Raw genomic sequence first — 11,477 nt, forward strand, 5'->3', positions numbered from 1 at the left:
GGACTTTGCTTTTGCTCGTATTTCTGTCCTTGTTCCTCTCGGGCTGGTATGCATTACGAGATCGCCCCTCCTGATTCTGGCTCCTATTTTGAGTCTTCCCCCTTTTCGGCCACCTGGATGACCTTCTCTTGGGAGTATCAATGAAGCACTTAGCCTGAGCGTAACGTCCGAAGAGAATTCCGGATCTTTGTATCGATCATGTCTCCGGGACAGGCCGTTACCAGGAGCTGGGGGCCAGAGACCCCGCCAGAGACGCCGCGGCGGTCCAGTGAACTCCGAGAATACGTCAAAACATTGAACGAGGCTTACGGTTTGAACATACCAAACTCCGAGTATATCAACTTTTCCCCAAGGTCACTCAGGCAACAAGTGCGGATAGAATGGAGAGTGCTGAAGCGGATACGACGGCTGTTTTGGAGTGCCCAGTACCGCTCGGAGTTGTACAACATGATGGACAGCCTGAAAGAATGGGTGGAGGGCAACGAAAGTTCGACTCGAGGCGAACGACTTGAATACCTTTGGGGTTTAATGGAAGACGAGTATTGGATTCGAAATAATGGGGAGAAGGGAGAGTCAAATGGGAGCCCGGAAGATTACAAGGTTGAATCGCCGAAGAGAAAAAGAACCTCCGAAGTCGAAGACGACGACGGCGACGATGACGACGACAAAGGATTTCGCACCGCTCCTAGTTCGCCCATAAAGAGCACCTCAGCTGGTCGTCCCTTTGAACTCGACTTCGATCTCGAGGGGATTGAGTTCACCCCTGAAGACTCTGCGGATGAGTCCCATGAGCCCGAGAAGCCCAAACCAAGCATGCTCCAGAGGCTTACAGCCGCAAAGGAGCAGGCAGAAGCGAATCCAAATCCTAGGATGGCAAACACCAGCTTCCCAGCTCCAAAACTGCCTCCTGATCGGTCTACTGCATCACTGTTTGGCGGCTCTTCCTTCCACCTTCCTCCCAATGGCGCAACAAGCTCCAGAATGGATGATAGCTTTGTTTCCAATGCGTCCACGGTATTCACGACTAATAACGATTCACGGAATCAGTCGTTCATCACCGATGCGACGGAAGTAGAAGCGGATGCGTACGACACACAAGAGTCACAGTATGCAGCAGAGTCCGTGGTTGAGCAATGGATTCAAGAAGACGGATCAACCGAGACTGTCAAGCAAAGGATCATCAACGCCCTTCTGGACAATGGCCCATTCTCACTGGAGCAGCCCCTACCGAGGAGCATCTCATTACGGTGTCGCCACGAGCTCGAAAGAGTTGGACGGCATTGGGGCGTTCCCTTAAGAGACATGCTCCGAGGAGATGCCGAGCCAAACATGGACTATGATGCCTTTTGGTCATGGATAAAAGTCCATAGTATGCGCGGCAAAAAAGAGCTGCCGGAGAAGCCTAGCCGCAAGGCGTGGGAGTCTGCAACTAATTTGTTCAATACGGACAGTCACTCCGAAGTGGTTGTTCTCTCAGGAATCTTAGATTGGACAACTAAATCGGCTGACGAGCATGGGTTTTTTGATTTGAAGCTGAATGCTTTCAAAACAGAGAGGTCGTGTCGGTTTCGCAGGCGGTTTGGCTCAGACAGATTCCTCAGTCTTCTGATGCCGCCTGTAGCTAAACCTCCTGTGCATCTTGGAGCTCCGTCTTCGCCCGCGCTCCTCCGAGATAGTATCAGCACCTGGCTCACTCGCAACGAGCACCAATGCCTCGGGCGCACATGGCGAGCCATGTTCATCGAAGACGTGCAGAGGAAAGGAAAGGAAGCGCTGCAACGAGTGCATTTATTTGCCGTTGACGGGGTGGACTTCTGCCCGCCTCTATCAAGTCACCCTTTGGCTGTATCTCCTCCGAAGGAAGCCAGTTCTGCTCATACCAAAATGACCATTGACGCACTCATTGAGTGGCATATGCCCAGGAAGTTCAACTCCCATCAAAGTAACACCAAGCTGTTCCAGCGGTTCTCACTCGGGTTTTCGAAGACGTATGCTTCTGTGCCGTTAAGGCCCTATCAAATCGTACCCGTTCCAGATCATCGTAACGGGGAGACGGTGATGAATGATGGATGCGCTTTGATGTCGAGAACCCTAGCCAACAAAATCTGCCACCATCTCGGAATTTCCGGCAACACGCCCAGTGCCTTTCAAGGGCGTATCGCAGGAGCGAAAGGGCTTTGGATGGTTGACAGACATCAATCAAAGTACCAGGCCTTCGCAGAGGAAGGCGAGGACATTTGGTTGGAAATCACCGACTCTCAATTGAAAATCCACCCGCACCCTGTGCACTGGAAGGATCCGTACGACGAAGAAAAGTTGACTTTCGAAGTGTGCAAATGGTCAAAGCCACTACATTCGGTGGATCTCAACATCCAAATCCTTTCCATTCTGGACTACGGCAGTAACTCTAGATCAAGAGGTTATCTGGCTGAACTGACAAGGAAAGGGATCGACCAGCTTGCCGAGGACTTTGAAGATGTCCTCAGATCAGATAACCCGGTGGCTTGCCGCCGTCTCGTGCAAAAGTTTAAACCTCAAGGCGATGCCCAATACCGTCAGCTGGATCAATGGACCATTAAAGATTCAGAGTTCATCATTCGGCTCTCGGAGGCTGGTTTCTCCCCTCAAAGCTTTTCCCCTCTGCGAAGGAAGCTGGAACAGTACTTTTCGTGGATCATGGACCGGCGTATCCAGGATATCCGTATTGAGGTGCCTCTTTCTACATACGCGTTCTGTATTGCTGATCCGTATGGAGTCCTCGAGCCACACGAGGTATACCTTGGATTCTCAGCAGCATGGCGTGGCCACGAGACGTTCCAAAGCTCAATAGTCGAGGGGGACGTCCTGGTCGCTCGAACACCTGCTCACCTCCCATCTGATATCCAACGCCGGAAAGCCGTCTTCAAGAGTGAACTCCGTCATTTCACGGATGTAATTGTGTTCTCTACGAAGGGACAGATTCCGCTGGCTCATATGCTTTCGGGTGGGGACTACGACGGGGATGCTCCATGGATTTGCTGGGATCCAGAACTCGTGGATCATTTCAAGAATTCTGGTCTGCCAGAGGAGCTGGCCCTGAAAGCTAGTCATTTTGGCTTAACCGAACACTCAATCCCCATGTCCAAGATCACGTCCACAGAGGAATTCCTGCACAAAACCTTCCTCTTCAACCTCACTCTGTCCAACCTTGGACGTTGTACACGCGAGCATGAAAAGATTCAATATGAGCTCGGCCTGAACCATCCATCGGCACGTGAGGTTGGTTCTCTCCTTGGTCACCTTGTCGACAGCCGTAAAGGCGGCGTCCTCCTAACAGATGAGGCGTGGAAGCTGATACTCAAGAGGGTTAGCCCCAGAGAGCGTCTATGGCCAGCATATATCCCGTATGATAAGAAGGTAGAGAGGCGGCATCATGAACCGAAACGCGAGAACATAGTGGATTATCTCAAGTTCTTCGTCGCAGATAAGCAAGGGATAGCCGTCCGCACGAGAATCAACGAGAACTTCCCAGAAATATCCTCGTTTTCTTCCAGAGACCAAGACCTCCGTCAACCATGGATTCAAGCCCAGAAAGCCATCAAAGACGACGACACTGGCAGCGTGGAAGAGGTCCTCACGGCAGCCAAACTAGCGATCGACGAGGCAAGAGAAAATTGGAACTCCCAGGCATCCGAAGCTCGGAGCGCCCAATCCGCTTCGGAATTCATCAGTGAGATTCCCGCGCCACATTCATCACGCCCGCAGTTGCATCCACTGGTGCACACCTGGCAGAACAGCCCCTACGAATGGCGGCGTGTACTCGCCTCGTGTCTCTACTGGGACCAGCCAAACGCCAAATTCACATGGTACGCCTACGGGGACACATTGTGTGATATCAAGGCCGAGACGTTCTCGTCCCGCAGGATTGTCAACGATATCGCTTCGATCTATCGAGTAAACCCGAAAGCCGTAGCGCGCTTTGCGCCGGTCGAGATGGAAGCCAACGAGGATGAATTCGGAGGTGGGGAGGAACTCGAGGCGATGCTACTGGGCATGGAAAAGTTTATCGGTCTGGAGAAGCGGTCGCCGATCGAATGAACGTGACAGCTGCATCTGCATCCTGCGTACCCCATTGGGGACACCTCATTGGTGACAGGCTCTAGAGTCTATACTGCGTAGCTACTGTAGGGGGGGGGGCGCATTTGTGCCTTCCGGGAGAATGAGAATTATGCCTAGATATGCCCAACAATTTGCAAAAATTAGATTCTTGGTTTAGGGGAACACCCTTATCCACCAATTATGGTTGTTGATCGTCTTGATCTGACAGTTGATTAGCGCAAGGCGAGTCGGCCCTAGTGATGACGGAGGATCACATGCGGCTCGGACTTAAAATCCAGCCCCACCAAATTCAAAGACTCGACTACTGCGTAAAAAGTACGGATACCGCGTAAAGTCGTTTGGGACTGATTGTGCGAATCGATATTTCCACGGGGCGCCCGCTCTTAGACGCTATCGACTAAATTATGCAGCTGAAAGGGTATTGAGTCATAAACAGGCCATTTGGTTCGGCAAGATGGCGAGCATGTATACATCCTAACATGTGATCGGGTCCAGCGTCTTCCGGCTAAACTATGAAACATTGTCTCGTAATCGTGCACTTTTGCCGTTGAGGCAAGAGCTTGGGCTCAGGCATATGGGTCTGGTCACCGAATAGCATAAGCATGACAAATTATGGGCCTTCTGGAGGAAGGGCTCGAACCGTTCCTGGAGGGGAATATAAGGAATAGGCAGGGATTGGCACCGCATGAGCAGCGCCAGCCTCTATACGTCCAGCGGTGACATCCGGAGGAGTTGGCAGGACTAAAGCAACGCAGTAAGATATTCGGTTGATCATAAAATGTTGGGGCCACATGTGAAAGAAAGAGACTGACCAATGCGTGGCCCTGGAAGTCTACGTTGGCCCCTTAGGTAATACGTCCCGGGCGAAACCTTCCGTGGGCCTTCATGTGAGAGCTCCATTCTCTGCCATGAACGATCTATCGGTTGCCACTTCGGCTTCTTCTTCTGATCCGCCTAATAACCATGCCCCGCCCGTGATGGATCTTGACCACGATCGAACTCGCCAGGCGAGTGTACTCTCGATGGATGACCTGGAGGCCGCTCAAGCGCTGGAAGGGCTGCGTGCAGGTGAGTTCGATTTCATACTCCGCTATCTCGTTACCTGGACTCCGAAGTCGGGCACTGCTGGGCCACGCTTTTTGCCCACTCTTTATCAAGACGAGACCACCACCGAACCCGTCTAATTCCTATCGCAGATTACGGTCAATCCCCTCGACTGTCGCGAACCAACCCGCCTGTTTCCCCCGATCCCCAACAGCCAGAGCCTTTACTTTCGCTTCTGACCTCCTCACACCCTTTCATATCCTCAGCCATTAACGGCTCTGTCTCTGCGTATACTACTTCCAAGTCCTACTCTGCCCGCTTCAAGTCCGGCGCTGAGTTCATAGAGCGTAACATTGGATCACCTGTCGCAAATACGGTCGGAAGCGTGGGCCGGAAGACCGGTGTTGAGAGCGGTTTGCGTTGGGCCCTGCAGCGACGAGACTCGAATTCGCAGGAGGCAAACTCTGCCAACAAGCGCCGCAAAGTGGACCAGGCCGAACAACCGATGACAGACCTCGAACAAGGGCCGGAGGAGCCCGTATCTCACCCAAGGCCGCGAAGCTCCTCCGATCTATCAATGGAGGAAACTTTGCCCCCGTACGATGACTTGCGCTCACCGCGCTATGAGGAGAAGCCCAGGCGACAAACCCCAGGAACATGGCAGAGCCGGCTGGTTATTTCGACCTCGGGTCTTGGAGTCGCAATGAGTGAGGAATCGCTCCGCAGTCTCCAGTACTGTCTGACCTGGCTACGCTGGGCAAACAGCCGACTCGGAAAGTCCATTGTCGCACTCCAGCGCGCAATGACAGAATGGGAGAGCCAAAGGAAGAGCCAAGCCGAAGGCGGCGCGAGTACGTCGCTCTTGACACAGCGGATTCAGGCAGTCCGAGAAGATGTGCTGTCCACTCTGAAGCAAGTGGTCGATGTCGTGTCTAAATACGCCGGCGGCGCCCTCCCGGAGAACGCACGCCACCTTGTGCGGCGGCATCTTACGTCGCTACCGCACCGATTTCAGATGGCCAGTACCTCCCAGCCGCCTCCCGATTCTCCTTCTGCGTCCTCCGACGCCACACTTGGTGCGCACCGAATCTTAGTGCTTGCCAATGAAGGCTTGGATATTTTGGGCCAAGTCAGTGGTGTTGTGAATGACACCCTTGTGAGCGCCGAACACTGGTGCGAGCGACTTGGGCGTAAGCGCCCAGAGAGTCAATCCGCGCCGGATGCGGAGAAGCAAGGCCCAGTCCATCCCGCCTCGGACGCTCAGCCCTACGGTATGGATATCAAGGAACCAATTGCGACAGAGACTGCTGCCCAGGCGGATGTGCAGATGGCTGGAACTGAAAGGGTGTAGATACCCTAGGGGAGTGTCCTGGCGAACCCTCATGTTAATTTTTTCTCCTCTTGCGGTACCTCTCATTGGCCTTTTTTTATTACCTCCATGATTCTTCCTATATTATGATTGATATCCACTACTTGTTCAAATTACTCCAGTTTTTTAGGCTTCTATGTCAAGATCCATCACCTCCAAAAATCAGTTCTCTTTGCCTGTCTCTACATGGCTGAACTATCTATCAATTCGATCTTGAACAGCTTTAACTGAATCATCGATATAGCGTAAAATTGGCATAGCTTGTTTGCAAGTGTCAGTGGACGACCTTCGCTATGACGGGATATGGATACGATGAGACCCCTCTCTAAACGATGGCGGCATACTATCTCACTCGGCATGCGACAGGCAGGTTAAACGGTTCTCACGCCTTCCATAGCGACATTGGCCGATAACCACAGTATCTCTTTCAGGTACGTGGTCACTGTTGAACAGCTTAATCGTTGCAAATAAAACGGCGCCCTATCATTCGAGCTTGAGACTGCTACGGATCTTTTATTTATGCTTCAAAGAAATCAAGCAAAGAGTCCGAATTGAAATTAGACACCAATGATTTGATCACATCCGGGACTTCACTTCTCCGTTTGAGATAACCATACTCCTAGCTCAACCCCTAATTTCCCTTCTTGGTCATACATGACCAGATGACCAGCGCCTTCAATCTCAGCGACGTCACCTGGAGAAATGTTTAGCTTTTCAGCCAGTCGATAAGCCCCTTCCACAGGAAGCCATTTGTCTTCCTTTCCCCAGATAATACGTATGGATATCCTCCGTCCAATTTCAGGGTACCGGCTCTCGATTTCGTCAGTATTGCGACTATTAGCCTGCGCCATCTGCCTAACGAATCCTTTTCTCCCCTGTTCTGTGTTGATCCAAGGGGCTTTCAACATATGCATAGTCTCTTTCCCAATCTCGGTATGGGCGGCATCACGAATATAAGACTCCACAACTCCTTCAAAAACAGGTCCCGTGAAGGCGTGGAAGATGTTCTCATTCTCAGCAACCAGCTTGAAAAGCGGCTTTCCAAAAGGACCTATGGCAACCACATCGATCAAGCACAGACTTGCATAGACACAGTCGTGCAGGAGGAAGGCACGCAAGCTCATCAGCCCACCATGGTCATGAGCAACAACATGCGCTCTCTGCCCGTCCTTCCAATCCCTTTCCCAGAATTTGTAAAGAGCGGCAAAGACCTCTGACTGCTGCGCGAGGTCCGCGTCTAGCGCTATGTCCTCGGTGATCAAGTGCTGTTTCTCTGGCAAGGGCTGGCCAAGCGGGCTTTCTCCGAAACCGGGGTTGTCGAACAAGTAGACGCGGAAGTATTTTGCAAAGGCTTCTGCATAGGTATACCACACTTTTGAAGACCATGGAGTGCCGTGGATGAAGATTAAAGGAGGGTTGGAGGAATGGCCCAGGACAGTCCAGCGGACTCGATAACTATGAGTTGCACTGGGATATTCGAAAGATCGATCAAGAGTAATCGATGGATTGGATGGCGTGCTCATTTTGAGTAGGAGGCTCCTCGCTCAATTTTTTGAATGTGAATATTATAAGGATGGTAATCTGGACGAAAGCGAAATGGACGCGAGCACCTTTCTTATACCCCATTAGACACCATCTTGTACTTGAATTGACCAATCAGAATCGAGCTCAATTTGTTCGACAAACAGGCATGACCTGGAATTGTAGGCCCGGTCGGTAGTGCCAGATCTTCCTAAACGTCAATAATTCCGGCTACTTGGAACTTAGAGGTGAAGAATACTAGGGTTAATGACGAGAGCAGGATGGAATTAAGCTTCATTCAAGTTTCTACATGCAGAACTTTTAATTACCGTTAACCCTAAAACGACACCATAGACTCCCTACATATTCTAAGATCTACCACCCTGCCCCTTTATTCCTTCCAGTGAGCATTCTTATCTAACTCATTCCGAAAGGCCAATCTGAATTATTCTCATATTCAAGTTCGCCATGTATCGGGCAGCGGCTAATATTGAGATTCTCGAGTCCAAAGGTATCATACGAAGAGGGGCTTCGGTTAGTCCAGATCCCCTTTCGTAGAAATGTATTTGTTAGACCCGCGATCTCCAGTTTCATCCTCATAGCCGAAGTCTAAAGAACAGATTGAACCATCAAAGCAAGGATTATTGATTTGCGAAGCTGTATGTGATAGCTGTATGAAAGAGAGAATTGGAATTGCATTGGGAAGCAGAAGCTCAGCTAGGGACTCAATCGAAGCCCCGAGCTTTCCTTGGGGACGGAGAGGGAGACTGCTCACCAGGACTGGGTATACCAAGACTAGGAGAGCCGGACAAGGAAACCGATGAGCAACTGTCACTTGAACTCCTAGAGAACAAGGAACTTCTGGCAGAAGAAAGCTCGCTACTCGATCCTGTTAGCCGTGGCGAAGAGCGCGAAACCGTGTTCTTTTTGGGCGTCAGAAATTTTGACGGCGGTCTCGATGAAAGCATGCCATCCAGTAACTTGTCCCATTCTCCGCCTTTCTCGTAACGGAACTGTTCGTCGTATAGATCTGGGTTGGTGAAAAACAAAGCCCATTTATCGAGCCTGTCCTTTACCGTTGCTAGATCAATCTCGACCCACTCCTTATGCCTTGTCTTCCCGTCTACCGAGTTTGATTCACAGACGGAGCACCCTTCTTTAAGGGAACGCTCCGCAGGCTTGAACTCGGCTAGTAGCGTTTGTTCCAGTCGACGGGCATAATAAAACCGTCTGTAATCGAGCAATTCGAAGCCTGGGTAACAGTGCATATGGTGATACTTCCGCTCTTCCCAGTTGCCATCTGCGCAGGTCCCGATTTTGAGCATCCCTGGTGCCCTATGATATGAAATAACATAGATGTACCCGGTTTTCCGATCCGATACCCTAAGCGTTGAACAGAGCTTATCTCTGACCTTCTCATCCAGCTGGTCTTCGGACTTAAACGTTGTTTTCGCGGGTTTGAATTCCAGGGGCTCTTTCTCCAATCGACCAAGTTCAGCGAGGATCTTTAGCTTTTCATGCTGGATCTCGTCAATCCACGCACCATGAGCAACATGGTCGTAAAGAAATTTGTGTCTGGCGTGTTTTCCACACAACACGGATTGCGTGAGCTGCAAAGCAAGCTTAGAAAGCTTAAACTTGGAAGGATTCTCTTTCTTGTACATGTTTTCCCGAAGAGCTGAGAGCATATCTTTGAATATTCTGTCCGCGTGACCCACATCCTCCTGGCTCATCAATGTCTGACAGGCTCCCATATGACCTTGGATTGCTGCACACTTGAGCTTGAGGGTACCGGACGTCACTTCGCACAACACGGCGGAAAGTGATTTAACACCAGGCTCATGGGTCTCTTCGGGCGGAGGCAAATCTTCGCTCGTCGTGGTCGGTTTGTTCGTCTGCGGAGTTCGGTCTTCTTCGCAGGGAACTTCTTTGGCAACGAAGGCATGGTGCAGCCAGATAGAACCATGGTAAAGTTGAATAAAAATATAAGCAATGTATTGAACCAAGCTCGCGGCCATTGTTCCGACTCAAGGATGTAGAAGATGATCCACAAAGGGCATGCCTCTCGAGACAAGTACCTGCCGTCTTAAAGTACTCGACACTTGAGCGAGCTCCCAGCCACAGCACTGCTGCGCCGAAACAGGATTCCCACCCATGTCTGTAATTCTGGCGAGTCTCCAGCACCCAGGGGGCCAAAGTTCGCCGATAGACAGGGATCGCAAAGCCCCATACCGATTAAATACGGCTTGTCATGCATAGAGTCAGAAGCTAATGCAGGAGACACATACTCCTGAAGGTCGTCGCTTAGAGGGTCGTATTCCAGTCCGCGAATCCCCGGGACGAGCCGCGTTCATTGGGCCATACCACGTGTTGGGGCCGCGAACGACCCAGCGCGCGCAAGCTAGCGCTATCGTTGACAGGGATCTCAGCCCCAAAGCCCCAAATACGTTTCAGATTGTGCCGGGTACCAAGGCGTATTTTTCCAGCCAGGCGGTTCATCCTCATAATTGGGAGGTTGGAATGTGCGTTCACCAGCTGATCGTCCTTAGCGGGAGCCGTGAATAGAGATATACCCGTGGGGGGGTGCCAATCATCGACGTCGGCGAATGGAACAATCGCTCACCAGCTAAGCTGGGCTCTCAGCAAAGTCAATCTGTCGGGACTCGATCCAGGTGTCATGGAAGCATAGCCCGGGTGTTCGCTGTGTTTGCTGGTCGCAAGAGTCGAACTGCATAGCATCAGCCCCAGGCATTTTGAAATGGCGCAGTTTTGACCACGTGCAGCTGTGGATCGCCCGAAATCGCGATAAGCAAAGCTTCTCATCCCAATTCTACCTAGTCTAGTAATCAGCGAGTCGCCTTATTTATGGACCTTCCTAGTTGAACTCCCGGGATTGCACAAGATATGCATAAGATGTACAACAGCACAGCATTACCGGCATAGCGGCATTGTACGGTTGTGGTTTATTGCTTCAGGGCGAACATGATGGGCGGTTGATCGCTCGCTTCTTAGACCGTGAAATGCCTCTGGGGTGCATCGCTTGCTTGAATCTGAACTGGACATAATCGGACCGCTTGCTGAATCTGGACTAACATTGCCCGATTCCACGCAGGCTTGTTAGCATGGAAGTCAAGCTTTATATTCATTGCCCTCGCCCCGAAAACTTATACGCAAATCCAATTCAAGGGAGAATCGCGCAGGCGCTCCCACTCAGGTAGCGTAGATATCCTCTCAGGTATACTGATTCTTTTTCAAATCTTTGTTCTTTGGCGGATTGCTAGTTCACACGAAATGGGCAAGAATTAATCCTCCTAAGCGCCTGATACCCTTCCCATTCCTGTTTGAGAAGAGTGCCCGGAGCACCCCACGTTCATCCAGTGCCATGGTTGTTTCGAAATCCTGGCGTGAAGAGACGGCTGGATTGGAGGTTGGTCTTCTCCCATAA

The 11,477-nt window shown here is 51.1% G+C and overlaps 5 protein-coding genes across 5 annotated transcripts; 3 read left to right on the top strand and 2 right to left on the bottom strand.

The window, feature by feature from the left end:
* Window positions 1-198: 198 nt before the first annotated feature.
* N7468_007946 (RNA dependent RNA polymerase) lies at window positions 199-4,077 on the top strand (the record flags this gene model as incomplete). The annotated part of the gene is made up of 1 exon (XM_058477242.1): window positions 199-4,077. One exon carries the CDS (start codon window positions 199-201, stop codon window positions 4,075-4,077), a length of 3,879 nt encoding a protein of 1,292 aa, XP_058327587.1.
* A 929-nt stretch (window positions 4,078-5,006) lies between these two features.
* Window positions 5,007-6,493, top strand: N7468_007947 (putative clock controled protein (Ccg-8); the record flags this gene model as incomplete). The annotated part of the gene is made up of 2 exons (XM_058477243.1): window positions 5,007-5,166; window positions 5,295-6,493. The coding sequence occupies 2 exons, from the start codon at window positions 5,007-5,009 to the stop codon at window positions 6,491-6,493; spliced, it is 1,359 nt and encodes a 452-aa protein (XP_058327588.1).
* A 608-nt stretch (window positions 6,494-7,101) lies between these two features.
* On the bottom strand, window positions 7,102-8,034 carry N7468_007948 (alpha/beta fold hydrolase; the record flags this gene model as incomplete). Its single annotated transcript, XM_058477244.1, has 1 exon — window positions 7,102-8,034. One exon carries the CDS (start codon window positions 8,032-8,034, stop codon window positions 7,102-7,104), a length of 933 nt encoding a protein of 310 aa, XP_058327589.1.
* A 723-nt stretch (window positions 8,035-8,757) lies between these two features.
* On the bottom strand, window positions 8,758-10,050 carry N7468_007949 (GIY-YIG nuclease family protein; the record flags this gene model as incomplete). The annotated part of the gene is made up of 1 exon (XM_058477245.1): window positions 8,758-10,050. The coding sequence occupies one exon, from the start codon at window positions 10,048-10,050 to the stop codon at window positions 8,758-8,760; it is 1,293 nt and encodes a 430-aa protein (XP_058327590.1).
* Window positions 10,051-10,303: 253 nt separating this feature from the next.
* On the top strand, window positions 10,304-10,597 carry N7468_007950 (uncharacterized protein; the record flags this gene model as incomplete). Its single annotated transcript, XM_058477246.1, has 1 exon — window positions 10,304-10,597. One exon carries the CDS (start codon window positions 10,304-10,306, stop codon window positions 10,595-10,597), a length of 294 nt encoding a protein of 97 aa, XP_058327591.1.
* Window positions 10,598-11,477: the final 880 nt, after the last annotated feature.

The sequence above is a fragment of the Penicillium chermesinum genome (genome assembly GCF_028974085.1).
Source record: "Penicillium chermesinum strain IBT 19713 chromosome Unknown utg000006l:1.0-2335141.0:1.0-2336784.0, whole genome shotgun sequence".
In the NCBI taxonomy this organism is placed as follows: Eukaryota; Fungi; Ascomycota; class Eurotiomycetes; order Eurotiales; family Aspergillaceae; genus Penicillium; species Penicillium chermesinum.